We start from the raw sequence: 14,383 nt of genomic DNA on the forward strand, positions 1-14,383 counted from the left end.
TGTAAAGTATATAGTTTGTCTGAGATAAGTATTGCTACTCTAACTTTAACATCCATTTGTATGGTAAATGTTTCTCCATCCCCTTACTTTCAGTCTGCAGGTGTCTAGGTCTAAAATGGGTCTCTTGTATGCAGCATATAGATAGATGGGTCTTGGATTTTTAGTCCATTTACATTCAAATTAAGGATAGATATATATTTAGTACTATGTTAATTTTTTTTGGTCATTTCTGGAGATTTCTCTGATCCTTTGTCTTTGTCACTTTTGGTCTTTCCAGTCAAAGAATCCCCATTTGTATTACTTGCAGGGCTGATTTAATGGTCATGAACTCTTTTAGTTTTTGTTTGGGAAATGCCTTATCTCTCCTTCTATTCTGAATGATAGTCTTGCTGGATAGAGTATTCTTGGCTGTGGATTTTTCCCATTCAGCACGTTGAATATATGATGCCACTCTCTTCTGGCCTGTAAAGTTTCTGTTGCGAAATCTCCAGCTAGCCTTTTTGGTCTTCCCTTATCAGTTAAGGACTTCTTTTATCTTGCTGCTTTTAAGATTTGTTCTTTATCAGTATATGTCTTGGTGTTGCCCTGCATTTGTTGATTTTGATTGGGAGTCCTCTCTGCCTTCTGGATCTGGATCTGTTTCCTTCTCCAGATAAGGGAAGTATTCTATTATTTTTTAAAATAAATATTCTACTCTCTTTTCTCTCTCTGTCCTTCTTCTGGGACTCCTATAATATGAATGTTACTGAGTTCCCTGAGTCTATTCTCATGTTCCATAATTCTTTCTCTCTTTTGTTCAGCTTCATCATTTTCTGTTATCTTCTGGGTCACTAATTTGTGTTCCTCTGCTGCTTCTAGCCTGCTGTTCATTGTATTCTTCATCTCTGATGGATTCTTTTTTAACTCTTTAATCTCTGTGGTAAGGGTCTCCCTGATGTCTTCTATTCTTTTCTCAAGCCCAGTGAGTATCCTTATGATTATTGCTTTAAATTTTCCATCAGGCCTATTATATCTGTTTCACTTATATCTCTGGCTATGGCTTTATCTTGTTCTTTCATTTGGGATGAATTCCCAAAGTCCCATAGTTAGTTAGTGAAAATTATTCTAATGGGTGAAGTGATACATGATTTTTTAAATTTAATTATGTGACCATTATTTTTTAAAAAATGCAGTATTGATATTCCTTGATATACATATTATAACATTACACCCTGTTTTTCAGTGTATAGTCTTTGCTATGACTTCTGGCCAGATGTGGAATCATATCCGTGGACCTCCATATGCTCATAAGAACCCACACAATGGACAAGTGGTAAGTGCATGTTCTAAGCACCCATATTTTAAACTTTAATCCTGTTTATTTTTTTTATTTTTATTTTTTTTAAAGATTTTATTTATTTGACAGAGAGAGACACAGCGAGAGAGGGAACACAAGCATGGGGAGGGGGAGAGGGAGAAGCAGGCTTCCCGCCGAGCAGAGAGCCCTGTGCGGGGCTCGATCCCAGGACCCTGGGATCATGACCTGAGCCGAAGGCAGCTGCTTAACGACTGAGCCACCCAGGTGCCCCAATCCTGTTTATTTTTAAATAATATTCACACACAATGTGGGGTCCGAACTAAGGACTCTGAGAAGGAGAGTCACATGCTTTTCTGACTAGGCCAGTCAGGTACCCCTTTCATCCTGTTTATATAGGAATCAGAAATCATGTGCAGTATTTAGTGAGAAAGGATTTTGTCTGTAAATCTAAAGTTTTGTTCTTTCTCTTCTGATACAACCTCTACTATATGCATATACACATGCATATATATGTATATATATATATTTTAAGGTGAGGACTGCTTTACTGTTTAAGAAAATTTGTGTACCTACCACATCAAATAGACATTCATAACCTAGTTTTTCACCTTTACATATTGCTATGGCAATAATATGTAATGCCAAAAGAGGAAATAGGAACAGTTTGTAGGTGGTGTCCCATAAATGGTAAATTTAGTTAAGAAGAGATTAATTAAAACATCATTAAGAACCCTGGCAGTCATATTAGAATGCTAAGAAGTGTTTGTTACAAAATTGAAAGGGAAATTGACATGCAGTTAAATCAGTAGCAAAGTTCACATTAGTAACTGCTACTGAATTTATTTATTTTGTTGCTTTACTTTTTTAGGTTTTTTGTTTTTGGTGAATGGGATATTATTGTAATAGATCAACTGTCTTTGAGGCTTAATATTTATTAGGTTGGTAAAGATTAACTGTTTAAAAATGTGACTTTTTTCTGTAACTTTTTCATTTGGAATACATACAGATTTTGAGAGAATAATGTAATGACACCCCTCATGTACCTGTTACCAAACAATTACTAGCTCATAACTAATACTTGTTCCATCTCTTCCTCCATTCAGTTCTCTTTACCTTCCGTCAGATTCTTCTGAAATAAGTGCTCAATATCATTTCATTTCATACAGAAATACTTTAGTAGATATCCCTAAAAGATAAGGTCTTACCACAGTCACCTAGAATATTAAATTCTTAATTTGTTTTTTTGTAAATAAATTCTCGATTCTTGAAATTGTAATTCCGAATGAAATTTTCATATGGCAAAATGTTATAAATTCTTTGGAACTCTATAAATATAGATTACAACATAAGTTTGAGATTTATTCTTCATTGCTTATGGTGCTTCAAATACCTTTAATATTAAAGCCAACAAGTTATTATTTCTTCTTCCTACATTGTGAATTTCTTTGAACTTCTTCGTGGAACTCTGTACATTGGGAAATATCTCACTTTATTCATTGCCCGTTCTCTGACTGCCCAATCAGGTTTTAAGACTAGGTTTTTTAGACTATTAGACTACTTGGCTAATTGCCAGAGTTAGATAATGATCGGTTTGGTCTCAGATTTCTCCTGAAGATGGCAATGATACGGAGTCAGAGTTAGACTGTTTGGATGATTAGCTGCCATAGTCATTTAGACATGGGTTTTGCCACGAATGTATATTTTTGAAGTCTTTCACTACTTAGAGGGGTTATTGAATGTTTAAATATTCAAATTGAATTATTTTAAAGAAAAGTAACTGGAAATAATTATCAAGCAAGTCTTTCCAACAGCCCGGCTAGAAAGTGGTGTCCTTTCCTCTCCTCCTCCCCAATACCCACACTCTGTCCCTTTCCTGTTTTATTTTGCCTTCGTAGCACTTAATCATCTTCTAACATGCTTTCAAATCTACTTATTTTGTATTTTTATTTGTCTGCCTTTTATCATGACATCAGTAAGACATAAAAAGCCCTGCTGTCAGGTCTTATCAGTTTTTGTCACTGATATGTTCCTATTACATAGAGAAAGTCCTAATGAAAGATTGGATCACTATTACGTTCCTGCTACTTCAAAGTGTAAATTTAGGAAATCTTATAAATTTTTCATTACTGTCTTTTAATATTCTTTTAAGAGAATATTCCTTAAGTTGAAAAGCATTAAGCATTGCTTCTTATTGTTTGGTTTGTTAAAGTATATGGAAAATTAACCAACATTCTTATGAAATGTGTTAACTTGTATAGGGGAAGAAAAAACAGTTTTTCTCTACTCTTCTGAGTTTTTGGCTAGGACCCCTATAACAAAATACAGAAGTATAAGAGAAAAACTTACTAACATGTATACTTCCTGTATACATGGGAGATACTCAGGGAAAAATCAGTAACACTCAGAGGTGACTTAGAGTTCAAGCTCAAATACCATCTTCAGCTAAAGATAGAAAAAAATGTGTGCAAGGGAGGCCACTTACATGGAGGTGACCAGGAAAAGCAAGGTAATTAAAAGTAAGATTTATTATGCAAAATTAAGTCACAGTTGCCCCCCTCCACACATTTTTTGATAAGGGTCTAAAGTTGTTTGTAGGAATTTACCTTTGTCATTCCTGGTAAAGGGTGAGGAGGGACACCTTCCAAAACATGTGCTGCCTTTAGGCAGATTGGGGAGGCCAGAGAGCTTTTCTTGTATCTTCTTTTCAACTGCCTTCAGCCCAAAATAATCCTTACACGAAAGTGACATATTTTTCTTACTGTAATCTCTATTATCTATTGCTTTTCTAAACCATCTAATCTCCTTACATGTAGTTTACTGGAGTAATAAGCTCCTAAAGTTTGTGCCAGTAACAGTAACTGAGAATGGATGTGACCTATTGTTTACTGACTACATGTGAGGCAGTAGACTTCATAGCTGAATATTTTAGGCTACCGGGTGAATATTCCTAAAACGTAACTTACTATAATATGTATGGACCTGAGTTACAGTTTACAATCCCAAGTACCTCTCCCATTTCCTGACCATTGTGATTTTACTTTTCAACCTGTTAACTCTAGTACTTTGCAGAGAAAGTGTTAGCCTATTTGTACTGTTGTGTGTTTCCTAAACTTTTTTTTGCTGCTTCCATTCCTGGAATGTCCTCTGTATCTATCAAATTGTACCTATCCTTCATATCTCACCTGATTTTGCCATCCTGCTGAGATGTGTTACTTCTTAATTACATTGGAAGTGCCCCCTACTTCCTTTTACATATTTATTAACATGTGGTTAGTCCATTTAGGTATCTATGCATTTTTTAGTATAATGATTCTTTAATGTTACATATATCCCATTTTAGTCAAGTCCTTAGACATGTGGGAGTTTCTTTGAAGCTATTTTCATCTCTACAACTTGCATTGAGCTGGTCCTCAGTAAATGTTTTATTAAATGATTATAAGGACTCCTACTAGAAGATTTTTGTTTCTAAAATTGGATTATCTTTTAATTTTCTCACTAGTCAGAAGAATAATAGGATTAACATGTCACTATTAATTGAGCATAAACCAGTTACTCACCTTAAAGTTCAGATTAGAGAGAGATTTTATTTATTTAGAAAATTATTTATCTTTTTCCATATTTTTATATTACTATTTTTCAGGTAGTGATTGGCAGGGCCCTTAGGAAAAGGTACTCTGAGGCCCAGAGGAACACATTAGGAGAATTTTCTGTATTTTTAAATGGAAAAGCATTTCCTTCATACATACATCTTTTAATGTATTTATCTTAAATTTCAGCAACTTAATCAAAAGTTAGATAATGAAATTTATGCCAAGGTATTTAAAAAGATGAATTTTGTTCCAAGCTCTACCCTCTTGTATTTTATAAAAATATAAAGGTTTTAGAAATTCAGGAGCCTCTTTTACAGCAACAATTGCATGAGTGTGCTCTTGGCCCCAGAGATGTGGATACAGTTTTAAGTTGATGTGAGATATTAACTGCTTAGCAGTATAGACAAAGCCTTTAATCTGCCTATTAAAGCACAGTGAAAAGGGCAGCAGAATGTTGCCTGTTAGTATATAGCTTTTTTCTTGTTTTGCATTTTAACATATTCCAACAAAATTTCTCTTCCTGCCTTTTTATATGCATAATGTCATCATACACTGAAACGGGAAATTATGGTTTAAGTTTTGTTTTAATGAATTGCTTTACATAATAATGTGTTTTCATATTACTGAAACAAAATAGAAGATTAACTTTGCTTTACAAAATGAAATGGTTACAGGTACAGAACTTTAAATAATGATTGATTGTTCATTAGAATGATAATAGTAAATATTTTTCTTTATAATAGATGTGTTCAAATTTCAAAATATAACTTGAAAATTAGTACTATCCTTCTTTGGTAATTTCTTCATATTTTAACCTGTATTTCTAAAGAGAAATTACCAAATCTCTAAAGAGAATTTGTGTTTTTGAGAATAATTATCATGAGGCTATTCACCTCTTTCAGTGGTATGGAGTATCTTATGAATATATAAAGGAATTTTATAACTTGGCATTAATTCTTGATGATCAGTGTACAGCAAGTGCATTAGGGTAGAACTAAGATATATAAGAGAGTACTTCTTACTGGTTTTCACATTTGTAACAATTTCCATTTACTCTTATTTGTAGGTAACTATTATACACAAAGATCAGCTAATTGAGTTGTAATTTTTGTTGAGTTTTGCTAAATTAATTACATAAATGTTTTACTTCAACTCTATGGTAGATGTTTTGAGGAATTTATTCATGAAGAATTATTTATATCAGTGTTATGTTAACGTGAACTAACTTTGTAAATACTTGAGGATTTCATTATGGAAGTCTGTGATTTACAGATTTATTTTTTTTCTTTTCTCTGAAGTTGTGATTTCTGTATAGAATTCTGGGTGATTATTAGTTCTTTTGTCCCAAATACCACATAACTAGATTGCCATTTTTCTGTATAAGTTTAGAAAGAATTTAAGATCCAGTTTTATATTTTTTAAGCATAAAAACCACATAAAAAGGCTTACTTTTATTTTTTTCTTCAGCCTGACCAATTTTCATTTCAGGCATTGATTTATTAGTATTATCACTTGATATTTTAAATTATACTTTAGGAAATTCAAATGTTTAAGAATAGTAAGACAATCTTCAAAGAGAAGTACAAAGCTAAATGACTTTAGGTTACCAGATTTCAAAACTTATATTAATTATGAAAGCTCATTCTGTTAAATTGGTGTATTTGTCCTTCAAACATATGCACACATTTATGGCAATAGTAATACCAAAATGCAGTGTGGAACCAAGGCCTTTTTAATAAATGGTGCTAGAATAATTTAAAAATGTAGAATCTTAACAGTTGTCATATACCATAAATATAAATCCCATATGGATTATGGAGGTAAATATGAATGGAAAACATGCTACATTGAAATACATTATAATTAGGAACTTTCATCATCAAAATGTTCCTATCAGGAATGTGAAAAGGTAAGTTAGAGAGTGGAGAAATCTTCCAAGGACTTGGATCCAATATATATAAAAAAGAAACAATTCAGTGGCAAAAATTTGGGGAAGACTTGATCGCACTTTCTCAAAAGAAGCTATTGGAATGGCCACTAAACATATAAAAAGGATTTCAACCTTATTATTACTTAAGTAAATTGAAGTTAAAACACAGTAAAGTGCTATGATACATTCACCATATTGATTAAAATAAAAAAAAAATCAGTAACACTGATACCATGCAGTTTCAGTACCTAGAAAATGAATTCATTCAAGCAGTTTAAAAGCTGACAACATGTATTAAAACAATCATACTCATACCCATGATCCTGAAATTTTTCATAAATATATATTCAAGAGAAATGCATACATATGAGTGCCAAATGCAGTGTACAAAAATGTTAATAGCATTATTCTTAATAGCCCCAGAGTGGCAACAACATTTAGGCTGTAATGTTGAATTATATCAGTAGAATGATTAAATAAATTATAAATAGTGGAATATATGTAACTACTTAAAACAAAAAGAACAAATCTCAAAGATATAAAGTAAAAGAAGTCTGGCACAAAACCAAGCAGAACGTAACTGTGGGTTAAATGTCAGAGAAGATACCTTTGAGCTATGTGGGTTGTAACTGGAATGGGACAGGAGACAGCTTCTAGATACTCTATTTCTTCATTTAGGTGATAGGTACACAGGTGCAATCAGTTTGTGAAATTCATCTAATTGTAAACTTGTGAAATATGAACTTTCCTGGGTGTATGCTATACTTCTATAAACATTTTTCTATACTCTGAGAACTTTAAGACATTGATAAAAGAAATTGACAATAAACACAAATAAATGGAAAGATATACCATGCTCATAAGTCAGAAGAATTAATGTTAAGGTGTGCAGTGCATACTACCCAATGCAATCTGTAGCTTCAGTGCAATCCCTATCAAAATACCGATGGCATTTTTCACAGAACTAGAACAAAGAAATCTAAAATTTGTATGGAACCACAAAAGATACGGAATATCTTGAAAATTAGAAAAGAAAAACAAAGCTGGTGGTATCAAGAGCCCTGATTGCAAACTATACTACTAAGCTATGGTAATCAAAACGGTATAGTACTGCACAAAAGCACATAGTCCAACAATAATTGACCATATAAACATGGGTCTAATCTTTGACAAAGGAGGCATGAATATACAGTGGTCTCTTCAATACATGGTGTTGGGAAAACTGGGCAGCTAAATGCAAAAGGATGAAACTGGACCACTTTCTTACAACATACATAAAAATAAACTCAAAAGGGATTTAAGACTTCAATATAAGTTCGGAAAAATTCTTAAAAGGTAACATAGTATTGTATATTTGCCTAAGCAATATTTTTTTTGGATCTGTTTCTTTAGGCAAGAGCAAAACAGGCAAAAATCAACAAATGGGACTACATCAAGCAAAAAGCTTTTACATAGGGAAGGAAATCATTAACAAAATGAAAAGGCAACCTACTGAATGGGAGAAGATATTTACAAATGATATATTTGATAAGTGGTTAATATCTAAAATACACAGAAAACTCCCACAACTCAGTATCAAAAAAAAACAATACAATTAAAAAATGGGCAGAGGGGGACGCCTGGGTGGCTCAGTCGGTTAAGTGTCTGCCTTCGGCTCAGGTCGTGATCCCAGGGTCCTGGGATCGAGTCCCGCAACGGGCTCCCCCCTCCGCAGGGAGCCTGCTTCTCCCTCTGCCTCTGTCTCTCTCTCTGTCTCTCATGAATAAATAAATAAAATCTTAAAAAAAAAAAAAAATGGGCAGAGGACCTGAACAGATAGTTCTCCAAATATATACATACAGATGACCAACAGGTACAGGAAGAGATGCTTAAAATCACTAATCATCAGTGAATGCAAATCAAAACCACAATGAGAGACCGCCTAATGTGTCAGAATGGATAGTATCAAAAAGAAAATAGCAAGGGTTAGCAGGAGGAAAGGGAACCCTCATACATGGATGATGGGAAAGCAAAATGATGACACCACTGTGAAAAACAGTATGGATGTTTCTCAGAAACTTAAAAATAGAACTATGTGATCCAGCAATTGCACTTCTGGCTTTTTATCCAGAGAAAATGAGAACACTAATTTGAAAAGACATATGCACCCCTCTGCTTATTGCAGCATTATTTACAACTGCCAAGATATAGATGCAATGTCAGTGTTCATTATTAGATGAATAGATGATGTTTGGGATGAATTTGTCCCCCACCCTTAGGGAACATTTGGTAGTTTCTATGCAATTTTGATTGTTAACAACTGTGGGGGCATCTGCCTACTAATGGCAATTAGTGACAGAGGCCAGAGATGCTGGTAAACATCTTACAATGCAGAGGACAGTTGCCCACAATAATGAATCATCTGGTCCCATGTGTCAGAATGTTAAACGAAGCAGCCCTGTTTTAGAGCTACAGAGAACCTTAAATATAATTTTGTCTTCTCAGATGTTTTGCAGCCAAGGAAACATTCCACTTAGCATTTATACTCAAAGGTTGACTTTCTTAAGAAAATATGTAAATAAGTTGAAGTAACCAGTGCTTAGGATCACACTGACCTATAGTTCGATGTTTAGGATTGTTGTGAATATTGAAAGCCATCAGTAAATATATTGATATAGAAATGTTTTTGATATAATCATTTTCCTTAATATACCTTAGTAAACATGATTTTTTTTTTTTTTTTTTTAAGATTTTATTTATTTGCGAGAGAGAGAATGAGAGACAGAGAGCATGAGAGGGAGGAGGGTCAGAGGGAGAAGCAGACTCCCTGCCGAGCAGGGAGCCCGATGTGGGACTCGATCCCGGGACTCCAGGATCATGACCTGAGCCGAAGGCAGTCGCTTAACCAACTGAGCCACCCAGGCGCCCCTTAGTAAACATGATTTAATCTTAGACATTTAATATGCTTAAAAAGAGATGTTTACATAAGAGAAAGTGAAGAAGACTCTTAATCCCAAAGAGTCCTTTTTATGCCTTTGTTCTCAAGTGTGTAAGAAAAACAGGGCTGAATTTTTCCCAAGCTCTTCTCTTACTGGTTATGTCATTAGGGGATATTACTTAGTCTTTCTGTTCTTCTGTAAAATAAGTCTAATCTTGCTTTTCTTACCTTGTATAATTCTTTATGAAATAAAATATGATAGATGTATAAGCAGTTTTAAAAATGGAAGACACTCGGCCTTAGTTTGGATTCCTCCCAAAAGTCTCAAAGGCAATAATTCAGTAAGAGTATATACATATTTAAGAATATCTATTGTATCTTTATTATAATTTTTAGCAATTATATAGATTGACAGATCATTTATTCCTTTATAGAAGATTTGTTATTGATGCTCTATCAACAGGGTCTGTGTTTTGAATTGTATTTTCCAATAGTAGTATGCATTGCAGTCCTCTTAGCTCTGCATCCCTACTGCTTTTTCACCTTAAAATCGACAGTATACACTTAGGGAAACACGGGTGAGAATGGCACATAGTTTGTGGCCCTCAAGAGAATCTACGTATAATGGGTGCCTTTGTCAGCTCCAAACTTCTCATTCTAGTTTTAATAGTCTAATATTTTAACTGGACTGAGCTACTTGGATCAGACAGCTTAATAAAAGACTATGGGGGGATGTCGTTGGGTCTTCATTTAACTATTAGTTTACAAAATTCAACATCTGTAATATTGATGACTGTTCATATTTTCATATATCGTGGAATAAAACATGTCTACAAGATCTAAAAATGCTATTATAATTTCACTGCATTGAAAATGTAAGTGTAAATAGAGTGTAAAGAAAATTAATAGCGTACGCAGTATGATGCTGTGCTGATTTGCAAGTTTGTTTGTCACCATTAAGATGCTTTGTAATGGCACAAGCCAAGTACTAATGGTCCACTTAACAGCATGGAAGTCATCACAAAAGCAGTTATTACTGTGTAGCTAAAGGGAAACTATACAACTAACTGTATCGTTACATGGGACATAAAGATATTTTCTGTTAAAAAAAAGACACCATCCTGAATGAAATGCATTCAGTGAAATAAAGCTTATATTTAGATAATAACTCCCAACATATATAAGTGTAGTGTTCTTTTTGTTTTGTTTCAATTTCCCAAGATTTGGCTTTTCGCTGCTGCCTGAGGATTGCTATGGGTTTACCATATAAAATCCAAAATATTTCACTGCATTAAAGCTAGTTCAGTTGTGAATGAAACTAAGAGCTGTGTTCTCTGTGCACATGCAAAAATATTGTATTGCAAAAATGGCATGCTGCTTAATACAGAATTTATCAAAATGAAGCACTTTTTCTGTGTCTCAGGCAGCCATATTAGTCTTACGCTCTCTCAATTCCTTTATACTTTTATGCCTCAGGGATTTTGCATATGCTATCTTTTTTTTTTTTTTTTTGACAGAGACACAGCGAGAGAGGGAATACAAGCAGGGGGAATGGGAGAGGGAGAAGCAGGCTTCCTGCGGAGCAGGGAGCCTGATGCGGGGCTTGATCCCAGGACCCTGGGATCATGACCTGAGCCAAAGGCAGACACTTAATGACTGAGCCACCCAGGTGCCGCACCCGAATATGCTATCTTTTTGAGGGATATATTTTAGCCCTAAGTTGGAAACTGTATGGACTTATTTAAACTAAGCAAAATTATTTTGAATAGAAATATTTACAGGGGATTCAGTAGTTTCACTGTAATCTTCATACCTCCAGCAGAGACAATGTCAGCATGCAATTAAAATTTTCAAATATTTGCAAATGACACTACAAAGGGCTGATATCCAAGATCTATAAAGAACTTCTCAAACTCAACACCCAAAAAACAAATAATCAAGTCAAAAAATGGGCAGAAGACATGAACACACACTTCTCCAAAGAAGACATACAAATGGCTAACAGACACATGAAAAAATGTTCATTGTCATTAGCCATTGGGGAAATTCAAATCAAAACCACATTGAGATACCACCTTACACCAGTTAGAATGGCAAAAATTGACAAGGCAAGAAACAACAAATGTTGGAGAGGTTGTGGAGAAAGGGGAACCCTCTTACACTGTTGGTGGAAATGCAGGTTGGTACAGCCACTTTGGAAAACAGTGTGGATGTTCCTCAAAAAGTTAAAAAGAGAGCTACCCTATGACCCAGCAATTGCACTCCTGGGTATTTAGCCCAAAGACACAGATGTAGTAAAAAGAAGGGCCATATGCACCCCAATGTTCATAGCAGCAATGTCTGCAATAGCCAAACTGTGGAAAGAGCCGAGATGCCCTTCAACAGATGAATGGATAAAGAAGATGTGGTCCATATATACAATGGAATATTACTCAGCCATCAGGAAGGATGAATACCCAACTTTTACATCAACAGGGATGGGACTGGAGGAGATTATGCTAAGTGAAATAAGTCAAGCAGAGAAAGTCAGTTATCATATGGTTTCACTTATTTGTGGAACATAAGGAATAGCATGGAGGACATTAGGAGAAGGAAGGGAAAAATGAAGGGCGGGAATTGGAAGGGGAGACGAATCATGAGAGACTATGGACTCTGAGAAACAAACTGAGGGTTTTAGAGGGGTGGGGGTGGGGGGATGGGTTAGCCTGGTGATGGGTATTAAGGAGGGCACGTATTGTGTGGAACACTGGGTGTTAAACGAAAAGTGAAAACTAATGATGTACTGTATGGGGACTAACATACATAATAAAATTAAATTAAAAACATTTTTAAATAAAAATTTAGATAATCATAATCGATATACATTGAAGATATGCAGAAACCTTACAGTGGATTTTGGAATTGGGATTCTGCCCTTTCATTTATTCATGCTTTTATTTTTCCATCTAGTAGACATTTCCTGAGAGCCCATTAAATGCTAGATCCTATATTTGCCTTAGTCCTGCCAATATATCATGGAGCTCATAGACTAGTGGAGAGATGTAACATCATACGGGTTTGCCTAAAAGCTCAGTTAGTAAAGCTTCACCGATAAGTGCATTGCGTGGCATTAGAAACTGGAATTGTTTTCTCATTTTGCCTCAGTACCATGGTCACTTTGTTGCTGTGACCCTGAATCTTATTTTTTTTAAAGTTTGGCCTTACATCTTCTTATTCCTTTTGATTTTTAATTTTTTGTGTCTAGTTGGACTCTGGTAAAACTCCTTGCCTTTAGCATCTGCTGCTGCTGTTCTGTGCCTTCATCATCGCAGTACAGTTTCAGCTGTTGCTACTTGTGATCAGGCAATTAAGAAGGACCTTGTGACTTGTATCCTTACCTCTAATCAGAGCATTTCACATGATAGATACTAAATAGTTGACTAGATGAATAGATCTTTTTTTGCAAAAAATAGCTCAGTGTATATTTTCAGCCTCTCAAAAATGTTTTAAAAAAATGGTTTTCCCTAAGTTTTGTTTCTGTTTTGTAATTAAGACCTTGAAAGCATATACACAGAGAATTATAGAACTACAAAATGAGAATGTGTTTTCTTTTGTCAAACTTAATCTAACACAGTTATATATTCTGGGACTCCAGAATAAATGCAGTATCAGAGGAGAAAATAGACAAATAGCCATCCTTTCCTCACCTACTTCCTCATTTTAGCTAAAAAAATCAAATAGCCTAAAGGATGGAAGAACGAATCAGATATATTTTTTTCTGATAATTCTGGTTTAAAATAAACACATAAAATATTTTATTGTAACTCTTATAAATTCTGGAATGATGGTCTTCCTTTCTCCATACTTCTAAACCCTTTCTCTCCTAGTTCAGCTCACTTTTTTGGTAAAGTTTCTTCTTTATGTTCTTGGATGCATATAAAATTTTCCTATTCAGGATGGTCATGATAGTTATTTGTCTTACCTTTCAGTTTTATATTTTTGCATGATCATGTCCCCTAATTAATTTTTTAGAGTATCTTGAGCACAGAATCAAAATATTACTTGTCTTTATAATCCTCTATGAGACTGTATACACTTATTGAATAAATGAGCAAGCCAAAAATATACACACAAAATGACCAAACCTAAGGGATTTATATAGATTTTTTTTCTATATTTAGGCTACTAATGCTGCCTATGTTTCTCTAGCTTTTTATAAAATGGCAAAGTTTTTATTTTTTATTTTTTGCTTGTTTTATGTTAACCTTAAAAAGTGCTTTATTTTTTTTTCTATTAACTAGGAGACCTTTGACTAATATAGTATAGAAATGATTATTTATGAAATTATTTCTTGCTCTATAACTATTTATTCTACTTAATATTTTTCTAATACAGGTTGTAATTGTTTATTCCTTATGTGCACTAAAGTTTAATCTATTTGAAAGATTTTGGACTGGTTCCAAGTATGTGTATTTAATTCGGACTTACCCCAAATTGTGTATTGAAATACAGAGTTAATATATACCATAAAATGTTTTAAAACAATTTAAAAATATTACTTGCCTCTACTATAATGTATAATCTCTTATTTTATCCATGAGTGTAACTTTTTAAAAGTTTTAAGATTCATTCCTGCATTTTATAATAGATGTACTACTAACAGAGGAACT

At 34.0% G+C, this 14,383-nt stretch overlaps 1 protein-coding gene across 8 annotated transcripts in view; it reads left to right on the forward strand.

Moving 5' to 3' along the window:
* The window catches only part of TUSC3 (tumor suppressor candidate 3), a 248,098-nt gene that overhangs the window by 159,168 nt on the left and 74,547 nt on the right, over positions 1-14,383 (forward strand). For all 8 annotated transcript variants that reach the window (XR_010409712.1, XR_010409714.1, XR_010409713.1 and 5 more), the window contains exon 6: positions 1,223-1,312. Coding sequence is in view for 5 of the 8 variants with exons in the window: in XM_045879741.3 (XP_045735697.1) it covers positions 1,223-1,312 (90 nt within the window). In the remaining 3 variants the exon portion in view is untranslated. The remainder of the gene's footprint in view (positions 1-1,222; positions 1,313-14,383) is intronic.

The sequence above is a fragment of the Mirounga angustirostris genome, unplaced genomic scaffold, assembly GCF_029215605.1.
Source record: "Mirounga angustirostris isolate CCGP_5_RB_7025 unplaced genomic scaffold, mMirAng1.0.hap1 SCAF_2, whole genome shotgun sequence".
Taxonomy (NCBI): Eukaryota; Metazoa; Chordata; class Mammalia; order Carnivora; family Phocidae; genus Mirounga; species Mirounga angustirostris.